Source organism: Ctenopharyngodon idella, chromosome 7 (assembly GCF_019924925.1).
Source record: "Ctenopharyngodon idella isolate HZGC_01 chromosome 7, HZGC01, whole genome shotgun sequence".
NCBI classification, from domain to species: domain Eukaryota; kingdom Metazoa; phylum Chordata; class Actinopteri; order Cypriniformes; family Xenocyprididae; genus Ctenopharyngodon; species Ctenopharyngodon idella.
Genome location: NC_067226.1, coordinates 46,375,634 through 46,387,404, shown reverse-complemented (window position 1 = coordinate 46,387,404; position 11,771 = coordinate 46,375,634). Strand labels below are relative to the sequence as shown.

The 11,771-nt window shown below is 38.8% G+C and overlaps 1 protein-coding gene across 5 annotated transcripts in view; it reads right to left on the bottom strand.

The window, feature by feature from the left end:
• Positions 1-2,794: 2,794 nt before the first annotated feature.
• The window catches only part of sbf2 (SET binding factor 2), a 159,357-nt gene continuing 150,380 nt past the window's right edge, over positions 2,795-11,771 (bottom strand). For all 5 annotated transcript variants that reach the window (XM_051898456.1, XM_051898458.1, XM_051898457.1 and 2 more), the window contains 8 exons: positions 11,492-11,618; positions 11,070-11,197; positions 8,292-8,516; positions 6,612-6,719; positions 6,261-6,451; positions 6,087-6,174; positions 5,881-6,012; positions 2,795-4,086 (listed from right to left, as the gene is read on the bottom strand). In XM_051898456.1, the coding sequence (XP_051754416.1) occupies positions 3,988-4,086; positions 5,881-6,012; positions 6,087-6,174; positions 6,261-6,451; positions 6,612-6,719; positions 8,292-8,516; positions 11,070-11,197; positions 11,492-11,618 (1,098 nt within the window). In that variant the 3' untranslated portion in view covers positions 2,795-3,987. The remainder of the gene's footprint in view (positions 4,087-5,880; positions 6,013-6,086; positions 6,175-6,260; positions 6,452-6,611; positions 6,720-8,291; positions 8,517-11,069; positions 11,198-11,491; positions 11,619-11,771) is intronic.

Genomic DNA, 11,771 nt, shown 5'->3' with positions numbered 1-11,771 from the left:
AGAACAAACGTGTGCTCATGTGTACGCCTCTCTTAAAGATGTGAAATTTATAAATCGCAAATGATCTTGAAAGTGTGCGCAGCTGAATGGTTTCAGATCTCCGCCTTGTAAACGCCGCCTAATTAATGTCATTTACATATAAAAGAGCACCAGCAAAGACTTTATATAAAGACGGCGCACTCGTATTATTATGAATGAGAGAAAGTGCAATGCGCAATATGGCGGAAGTCCCGCCTTCTAAATAAGAGCCAATCGCCGATTGGTAAAGTCATCGCATCACTGCAGTGGCCGTTAGAAGCTCCTATAGCATCCTACAGAGACACGCACTTAAGACTGCGCATGCACATTAGCTTGATCCAGCATGAAAAATAAAATTTTTTGTCATGATTCGAGCGTTTAGAAACAGAATTTATGAGACGTTGTTGTCAGATTTCATTAGTGATTTCAAATATGAAATTGAATCAAAGCTTGGGAAACAGCTTTGGAGAATTTGATGTTTCCCAATTCAAAGAGATAGGAGCTGCACGAACATGCCCGAGAAGCGTTTCAAAAATGGCTGCCCAGTGAAATTACTTGTCTTAAAGGGACTATGGCACACATTCAAATGCTTTACTTAAAAACGGTGAGGGGAAAGAATTGCTTAGATTTCCAAATACCTGCAGTGCAGTCTGCACTGCGTGTGTCTGCTTAGACCCTGACATGGCGCTAAGCACTTTCCCACGTCAAAGACCTTTTTTATAAATATGAACTTTGGCATGGATTTTAGCGTACGCACACTCTATGTTCAAATCTGTGCGTACACGTTTTATAAATGAGGCCCTTGATTCGACTCTCCTTGGGCAGGGATACAAAAATGCTGAAGTTCGATCTGTAGTTTTAACAGAAGCCCTAAGCTGTCAAAAATCCTTTGGATTACGCAAAATGATGTGTTTTGTGCATCAAAACTTGGTTCTGTGCTTCATTTGTTGATTGGATTTTGAGGTGTGGGTTCTGGACTTAAAAAAGGCTTTTCACACTTGAACTAATTAACCCTGGGTCATTTTAAACCCAGGGTTAATGGAATCCTGGGTTATCTTGCTGCTCATTTTTTACCCAGGGTTAACAATTAATTCTGGGTATTCAGAAGATGCTGTTTCACACTGTACATTCCTAAACCCTGGGTTAATATTCTTATAATATTCAATGCTTCCATGACAGTTCAAAGCATGTAATTGTGAGGCACGCAATTGGCTAAGCACAGTGTGACAAGCCCTAGAGTGGAGGCAAATTAATGTGAGCTTGGGTTTAAGCGGACTAAATGATTGAGTTCTGCATACATCACCAGAGAGAAATCTATCATTTTTACAGGAAGATCCAGTTATGACATTCTGATTCATTTTTTAAAACAGGAAATATGCATGGAACCTCATAAAACCTCAACAGTCTCATAGAACAAGCCGATTTCATTTTCTGAACAATGTGACGTCACATTGCTCATGCCCTGCCCATGACTGCTGATGGACTCTGCTTTATTAGCATAGTTTCCGCCTTATATATTTGTTTACTGTTGGTTGTAACTAGTGTTCTTGTGTAATTCGCTGTGTATGTTGATGATAATACAAGAGTGAGACAGAGTTTATGGACAAAGTTTAAGACATTAATGTGTACTTCTTGTACTGTGTTTTATGCATCTCTTACAGTGATTTTCTGGAGTAAAAATGGATGCTTCATCTTTTGTGTGATGTACAATAAATTTCATAAAAATCAGTAAAGTTTTGGCCATCATTCAGAAGGGGGCCACTACAACAGGCTTGTACTAATAGTGGATAAAAGCAAGATGAGTTATAACCGTAATTAAACTAAACTATATCTGTTCTGTCTCCATGCAGCATATATTCTCTGGTTCTGTAGGCATCATTGTCCGACTCCGGTTCGAACTGAACATCGCTACTGACAGTTTCAGACATTTTCAGTGCGTGAGATTGCCCTGTTTTGTTGTTGCATGAGCTCTTGAAGCTCCGCCCTCTTCTTTAAAGGGGGCCGGGAGCAGCAGCTCATTTGCATTTTAAAGGGACATGCACAAAAACGGCATGTTTTTGCTCACCCCCAAAAAGTGGCAATTTTAACATGCTATAAAAATGATCTGTGGGGTATTTTGAGCTAAAACTTCACATACACACTCTGGGGCCATCAGAGACTTATATTACATCTTGTGAAAAGGGGCATTATAGGTCCCCTTTAAAGTTGGACTCATGGATTCAAATATGTAATATGCAACTTGTGTGAGGATAATGCAGCATTTCATTGTCCTGATCTTTGCTTGAAGACATTTGCTAATGAGAGAAACAGTGGTGATATATCTGTAGATGAGCGAAGTACGTTTTATGGACCAGGCTGTATTTCACTTCACAAAAATGATTTTGACAAAGAAAACCAAAGTTTTATTTTGGCAAGGCAAGGCAATCAGATCAAACCCGCAGTTTGGTCAGCGCATTGCAAGCGTTCTGTCCTGTCTCACGGAACTTATGCATTACTGTGGCTGTGACAATCTGCTGTGCTCAAGGGGCTGATAGAGTTACTTCCACGTGTCGGTGCTGTTTAACCCAAGGTGTTATTATTAAGGTAGTTAGCTAAAAGCATGTTGACAGCTGAGGAGTGTGTGCTGCTGCTCTGCCATGACAGCTGTTGACCTGAAAGAAAAAGTTTATGCTAATGGCCACTATAGAGACCCTTATGGCAGTACTAATATATATATATATAGAGAGAGAGAGAGCGAGAGCGAGAGAGAGAGAGAGAGACATGCAGTCACAAAAAGTAATTGAGATCAAGATTTATTTCAAATAACAGCAAAACCCAAAATGAAACATGAACAAAACAGTAAACAAACCAAAAGCATTAGTGGCACCACACAGTATTGTACATACAGTAACGTCATTTTAGGTTCAGTAACAGACATCTTGTCTGATATTTTTTCGTTTTGCTTCTTAACTTTACAGATACACCACCAAACAGATAAAACCTTAGTGCCTTATAAATCTATCAACATCACATATAGCCTCACCAAAAATGGAGAAATATAGTGTTCTTCCCTTCATTTCAAACAAAACTTTTTGACAACCATCTCAACCATCTCAGGCAGGAAGTGCTTTGCTTAGTCTGTAAACTCTCCATAATTTTTAAGTATAAATATGAGTGTTTATTTCAAGTTAGACTAAAAGGTTAGAAAAACATATTTAATAGCATATTCAGCAGAGTATAAAAAGCTTGAATTGTAATATATATATATATATATACACACACACACACATCAAACTCTCCATTCAACAAACACACACAGGTGACACTTTTAATGCTTAAAAAATAATTTACAGAGCAACATTTCTGTTACGCATGAGTATAACATTCATACTGAAGAGAAAAGTTTTTGCAAATATATATATATATATATATAAAAAAAAAATACTTTGCACACTAGAGCATAAAGTTGTTCGCTCCAAGCTTCGATATGTAGTTAAAACATAATGCCTTTTGCCTAGTTGTTCTAGCCATTAAAAATCTGCTTTGTACGGAGTGCATATCAGTAAGTGCAAATCATTTACACATTGTGCATCTTTCTAAGTAGAGTTGTCAGATTTTGCATTTTATCAGCAGCAACAGTATTCTTGTTTTGCAGAACACACCTCTTGTCACGATTATATTGACCCCCGAGTTTAAGATTAGTGCTATTGCTTTGTCTCAGTTACACATAGCAGTTTGTTCAGCGAATGTCAGTGTAGTGCATTGCATCATTTTCACCAGTCACCTCAGGAGTGGGACACCGTAATCGCAGCTCCACAGAAGAGTGAACGGGGCAGTGTTTTTGTTCTCCGCTGCTCAGACGCAGTGTTTCTCAGGAGTCTTTTGGATTTTCAACAGGCACTGAAGGCTTTACTACCATCCTACTAATTGCACAGTGAGTCTCCCTGCAGTGAGAGGTGGTGCTGATGGGTCGTGTGAAAGAAGAGGGCTTCATGCGTCTGAGATGCAGCTCTGGATCTTATCGATCCAAAGCTGGGCATTCTGAGCATCCGCCGCACAGAAGTTGTACACCCGTTTAGTGGTCTTCAGCTGCAGGGACAAAGACAAAGAGATCTGAAATGTTTCAGTTTTTTTTTTTTTTTAGCATTTTGATCAAATTTGTTAATGCCAACTACATACATTTTGGTTCAGATGTGTGTTTTTATTGGAATTTTACTATTTCACCCCCATTTCCTTTAATAAATCTATTTTGCACTAGTAACACAAAATAGTTCCTCTCAGGACCTTAAAGACAAAAATGTCCCCATTTAAACCCATTAAAACTGCAATTTTTAATCCCAGGGCCATTTAACTATAAAATGATGCAATCTTTGTTAATAGGCTTTCATTCTGTTGGCAAGGCTTCAAAATTATTATTATTATTATTTATTTTTTTTTACTATTTTTTACAAAATGGTGCCATTTTCTCAGGTTTGGTCTATAAAGTAAATACTCACTTTATTCTTGTTTTCTGCTTCTGCATATTATAGAGCCAATTGGATAAATTATACGGCTATAATTGTGTGGGTGTGTTGGTGTGGATGTCAGAGTGTGGTTTATATGCGTGTATTAAAAAAATTGTGTGTGTAATATTCGAGAGAGAACAACTGTACTGCAAATCACAAATCCACCCACTGTGTGTACCAGTGGAGCTTTGTTGGCATCTAATGGGGAAAATTTGGTACAAACAAAATCTTACTGAAAGCTCATTTTTTGAGATATCAACCTCAAATTTGAAACACAACTTATTTAGATTCATGGCTTTGATTTTCTAGCGGTTTTAGAGTTCATCATGTTTCATAAAATATATATTTTATATAAAATAATGTTCATAATCATTTTCATAAACTTAAACCTCTTTTTTTTTTATTTCACTTTTTCAACTTTTTATTTACTTCAGCAATAATCTGCCAATGGTCTTCCTTGAAATGTGACCAAACTTAAGTCTGTGGTCCCAAGCTTCAAAGTTTTTGGACATGGACATTTTTGTCCTCTATGGACCAATGTGTAACTTTGTTTTTTAATTGACGCACGAGGGTTCAATTATCAAAAGTGACATTAACTCTTTCCCTGCCAGCATTTTTTATCATTTTAACATATGTAGTATGAATATCTGAACATACAATATATCAAAAGAAAAAACAGAGTAAGTTTCATAAGAAAAGCAACATTTTGAACAAACTCACATTTGAAGAAAATTACATTTTTCTTCACAGTGGCTGTAGCATTTCTATCATAAAGAAGTGGCCAAATATTAAATAAATATTTGAATTAAATGACGTTTAGCCAATATTAAAAAAGGATTTGATCTGCTGTAAAGCAGGCTGTTGGCGCCCTCTGCAGGCTTTTGCTATAATACATAATGTACAGAAGATGATTGTTTATATTATGTATTTTAACAGTGTTGGTCTATAAAACCCATATGATTACTTGCTTTTGATACTTTATTTGAACCAAATATCATTGCCTCATTGTTATTATATATGTATTTTAAGTCATTTTAAAGGCTTAGGTCTTTTACCACTAAAAATATCCGATTACTTGATTAATCGCCAAAATAATCGACCGATTACTCGCTTACCAAAATAATCGTTAGTGAAAGCCCTACTTAGGTCTTAGTCTAGGTCTGTTTTTATTACCACAAAAAATAAAAAAATAAAAAAAAATAAAATCTGATTACTCGTCAAAATAATCGACCAATTACTCCTCACCAAAATAATCGTTAGTGACCACCCTAATTTTAAGTATGACAGCTATGTGCTACACTGTCAGTATAGTCATGGTTAAAGGAGTTCAGCACAGCCTCACACACTGTATTTCTTCATCAGCACGTGGAATACTTACATCAAAGAAAGCCTTTTCACTGATGTGTTTGGGGGCTCCTATGGTCGGTGTGGCAATCAGGACAGACTCCACTTCAGCCAGGTCAATATAGCCACGACAGCTTGTGTCCTCGTCCGTCTCATAATACCTCAGCTATAGAGAGAGTCGTTTAAAATTCACTGATAACTGAATGAGTTAAGGTACCAAAAATGTAATAAACCACTCACCTGGTGTTTTGTTATGTCCAGAACAAACCACCTAGCTTTCCACGCTTTAAGTAATGCCCCTCGCTTATACAGAATTCCCTCAAATGATCTGTATAAACAAAGAATCGATAGCTTGTTTGCTTTGTTCATAAAGTTAGATTGAGCAGTATCGACGGTGTTGTCTGTCATTGTTACCTATTGTCTTCATTCTTCGGGGTAAACTGATTGTAGAGTGTGGCTGCTCTACGATTAACGCCATTGGCCGCAGTGGGGCTACTGTCCTCTCCGAGGCCGCTGTCAGGTAGGTGCAACATGGAGCGACGCTGGTAGGCCTGCAGGTTGGAAGTGGGGACCAAGCCAGAGATGGACACCGACTCTTTCCGTAGCTGTGAGATTAAATACACAACAGGTGAGATCAGGATATCTGCTACTTGTTCACTTAAAAGTCTGCTTTGGTGCTTTTTAAAGCCTGTTTGATGACATTTATGGCTACATTTATGAAGGAAAGAGGAACGAAAAATCGGTGAAAAGAGAGGCAGCGCTCACATTGCCCTCCTGTTTGAGGTCTTCCTGGATGCTGTCTAGCACCTTCTCCAGCGTGGTGTGCCAGGCCTCCGACTGCTGTCCCAGTTCTCCCTCCAGACTCTCAATGTCCTGCAACCGTACAAATCCATTTTAAGACTTCCCGTCTTACAGGGTCTTTTGATCAACTAAGAAATCTGGTTTCTGCTAAAGCCTGACACTTGAGCTTTTGTCCTCACTAGTAACAGCAAAAAGCAGACACTACATTTTGCTGGCCGTTTGCTTTATATTTCTTTGGCTTCCGAAGATGCACAACTTCGAAGGAACTCTGGCCGAGCAGGTAAGTCTGTACTGGTGTCATGACAAATTGTGTCCCTCCCTCAAAATCGGGTCTCCCCAAACGGTCAGTTTGAAACATCAACTGTCATTTAAACATGATTAATTTGTTTTATTTATAACGGAAATATTTTAATTTAACACTTAATTTAACACATAATTACATTAAAGATGATTGTGAATACATGTAGTGTAAGTGAAAATGCATGTATCTGAACCAATGGGATCGCGTGGGGTACTAATGGAGACCCGATTTCAGGGGGGACCCAATTTGTCACTACACCGGCACCCAGTTTGCTCTGCTCAATGTTCTGCTCCGTGTGTCAGAGTGTTGCTCACATTTAGCACAGTCATGTTCGGCAGCAGCAGCTCTTAAAGTGACAGCAGCCTAATAAACCAGTAGCTGTGATGTCTGTCATTAATGTTCACCAAAGAACAAAGATAACAGAGAAAATTGTTGCTTTAATAAGGATTCATCTATATTTAATTCATAATTTATGCAGTAGAGACTGTAAAGAGTTTGATAACTATTCAATTTCTGTATATTTCCAACCTCTTAGACAGGAAAGCCAAGGGGTGAATATGTTATTTATTATATTGGGTTTATGTGAAGATTGTTTTAAGTTCACTTAAATTAAATGTATTTTTTTTAAAGCCTAATAAATGTTGAAATTGACAGGTTTCAGTTATACTGTAATGTTAAATGTCTATAATTAAAGTAAAAAAATCAATTTCATAGAGACATCAGTAGCAGTGTTAGTATCAGTGATACTCGCCTTCATTCATAAAAAGATGCCACTAAACAAATATTTAAAATATAATGTCGTTAAGTTGTTTCTACATTAATTTGGAGAGTAACTGTAAAAATATTAAAAACGACAATGTTTTTAATCACGATTAATTACAGAAAAAAATTGCGATTAATTAGATTTTTTTTGATTGACAGCACTGGTTACATGTTGCATAGACTGAATGAAAAATAATATGTTGATATTTAATATTATTTTAATATATTTTCTGTCCAATTTTGGTGTGTTACTGTATTTTTTAAAATTCAGATTCAATAAAATTATTGAATTTAATTAAAAAGACTAATATTAATACAATTTTACAAAAAAAAAAAAAAAAAAAAAAAAAACATTTAAAAAGAGAAATTATTTTTTTAATCTTTTTTAAAAAGTCGGTTTCGGTTTTGGCCAAATGCATCCAGAATTTTTAGTTTCGGCCCAGAATGTTCATTTCGGTGCGTCCCTAATTGCATCATGCAACATTTTCACTTTCATTATGGGAGGACAGGCTGTACTGAAATCTTGTAGTGTGGGCCCTGATAAAGACACACTAAGAAAGGACAAAGACATATGGACTCACTGCCAATAGTTTGGTGATGGCATCAGGCTGTGCGCGGCTGACACTGCTGTAACATGGCCAGACGATCCTCCTCTTGGTGGTGGCGATGGTGTCGGAGTCGTCCGTGCTCTGCGAGCGCACAGCGAGCATACACCAGTCATAAGAGGGGCCTGTGGACAGTGTCTCCCCCGTGTAGAACTCCCATGTTGTCAGATTGGGAATGGAAATCAATGGTTTCAACACCGGCTAAGAATAAAAGCACAGAAACCATTGTTTATTGGATTTTTCGGTTTTGACATTATATAAAATGTTTTATAAAATGATAAACCTAATATATCAGCCTTTAAACCATTCTTAAGAAACAGGATGAGTTAAAATTATTACAGGTATTTTATCAGCTCAATGAATAATTCTAGATACCTTATTATTCGAATTGTTTAGATTTTTAGAAAGCACATTAGCTTATTTTCCATTAACTGGATAACATTTACAACAGGGCATAAAAATGTGGTCTGAGTTTCACAAACAAAAAACGCAGACAGGCTGAATGAAAATGTAAATCCACTCTCTGTCAGTAGGTGGCGCTTACGGAACAGCAGAAATCGAGCTGTTTCCTCAGTAACCTCTGTAAACAAAGCAGCTCTGTGCTTATAAACACTACACCTTACAAGGAGGGAATAAGAAAATGCTATCAAAACTTTTCCTAAGTCAGTCAGTTCCCTTCATATATTTTTACAGAGTTCATTCATACTTTAATTCATATAATTTCCCTTAGCCCTCGGTTGTAAAGGTTGTAAACCATCAAATGTGCACACGGTATTTTTGAATCAAGATTCAATTGTTTACATGCTTGATTTTTTCTTTTTAATTGGATTATTTCATGTCTACACTACTCTTTCCAATTCGATCGAAATTCAATTCGGATTGAGCTCAATCTGAACGACCGAGGTGTTTACATGAAGGCTTTTCAGTCCGATTGAGCCATAAATATGATTATAAACAGATAATTTGCTATTGACATAGAGGGCATTTCAGGACTGGTAATTCAATGATATATACACCGATCAGGCCTAACATTATGACCACCTTCCTAATATTGTGTTGGTCCCCATTTTGCTGCCAAAACAGCCCTGACCCGTCGAGGCATGGACTCCACTAGACCCCTGAAGGTGTGCTGTGGTATCTGCACCAAGATGTTAGCAGCAGATCCTTTAAGTCCTGTAAGTTGCGAGGTGGAGCCTCCATGGATCGGACTTGTTTGTTCAGCACATCCACAGATGCTCGATTGGATTGAGATCTGAGGAAGGCCAAGTCGACACCTCAAACTCATTGTTGTGCTCCTCAAACCATTCCTGAAAAATTTTTGCTTTGTGGCAGGAGCATTATCCTGCTGAAAGAGGCCACAGCCACCAGAGAATACCGTTTCCATGAAAGGGTGTACATGGTCTGCAACAATGCTTAGGTAGGTGGTACGTGTCAAAGTAACATCTACATGGATGGCAGGACCCAAGGTTTCCCAGCAGAACATTGCCCAAAGCATCACACTGCCTCCGCCGGCTTGCCTTCTTCCCATAGTGCATCCTGGTGCCATGTGTTCCCCAGGTAAGCGATGCACACGCACCTGGCCATCCACGTGATATAAAAGAAAACATGATTCATCAGACCAGGCCACCTTCTTCCATTGCTCCGTGGTCCAGTTCTGATGCTCACGTGTCCACTGTTGGCTCTTTCGGCGGTGGACAGGGGTCAGCATGGGCACCCTGACTGGTCTGCGGCTATGCAGCCCCATACGCAACAAACTGTGATGCACTGTGTATTCTGACACCTTTCTATCAGAACCAGCATTACCTTCTTGAACATTTGAGCTACAGTAGCTCGTCTGTTGGATCGGACCACACGGGCCAGCCTTCGCTCCCCACGTGCATCAATGAGCCTCGGCCGCCCATGACCCTGTCGCCGGTTCACCACTGTTGGATCACTTTTGATAGATACTGACCACTGCAGACCGGGAACACCCCACAAGAGCTGCAGTTTTGGAGATGCTCTGACCCAGTCGTCTAGCCATCACAATTTGGCCCTTATCAAACTCGCTCAAATCCTTACGCTTGCCCATTTTTCCTGCTTCTAACACATCAACTTTGAGGACAAAATGTTCACTTGCTGCCTAATATATCCCACCCACTAACAGGTGCTGTGATGAAGAGATAGTCAGTGTTATTCACTTCAGCTGTCAGTGCTCAGAATGTTATGCCTGGTGTATATCAGGTAATGGGGCATTATTTTGAGTGTCATTCCAAAGCAAAAAACACTTGTTCTTTCCCAACCTTAAAGAAATTTTGTTGCAGTTTCAAGATTACAACGTTAAGCCCCCGGGAATAAAGAAGAAACAGCCCACAGGGTCCTTTGCTCTCACTAAACTTCCTCAAATATGTTTTTGTTTGGGCTATGGGTGACAATGGATCAACTGATTCACCCATTTTGAAAAAATGCCAGGGAATGACTGCCAGTGAGAAGACCCCAATGTTAAAAACAACTTTCACTCACAGCCTGGATTTGAGGATAGAGCACTCTCCCATTCTATCATTGTCTTTTACAGACTGACCACCTGATTCAGATGTAACAAGACTGCTTTATAAGGTCAAAGATGCTGTTTTGCAATTGTGGGAAACTATTCTTCACTGTGAATGTGATCTGGCAAAAGACGGCAACATATTTGGGACTGGTAGTCAACATAACCTCTAAGCAGAGTGCTCTAGGGTAACAGCCATTAGAGCTGTCTGGTACAGAGAGACTCTTTACCTCCGTCTCTGATGGGCTGTACAGGTAGTTGAAGAAGAGAGGGCTTTTGCTGTGCATTCGGTTGATACACTCCCAGATACAGATTCCTCTCTTGGACTGCTTTTCTCCTTTGTCCTCAAACAATGTGCCTTTAGTGAGGAGACACAAAGGAGCACTTGTTAATCACACATTACTCATGTAGTAATGTGATCAGGTGTGAAACAACATATTAGAAGTCAAGTCTGATAGGATTAGCAGCACTTAAAAGAAGTGCTTCCAAAGGTCATCAAGGCTGTTACGAGTAGGTAAAACATTTTTGAGCAAGACTGCACGTGTTTGTTGTAATACTACACAGGCAATCAAATCCATGTTTATGTCAAGAACACATCTGAAAAACATTTGCACAATAATGTAATTATGGCAATAAAGGAAGGGGGACACACCGTGCTCCAGGCGCTCGTAGTCCGAGTCCAGAAGGAAGTTTTTGAAGCGATTGGAGATGTAGTGGTATGCCAGAAACTTCAGATAGTATTGATTAAACTCAAACTCAAGGGGGTACTGGTTATGAACCTGTAATAAGAAAGTTAATGTGTCATATTGGAGGAGCTTTTTGGCCTCATTTCACAGCCACAGTAGCTGCGTTTCCATTACACTTCAAATTGCGCAAACTGAAATTTGCGAATTGAAAATACGGCCAATAGAAACACGTCATTTTGGCAAAAA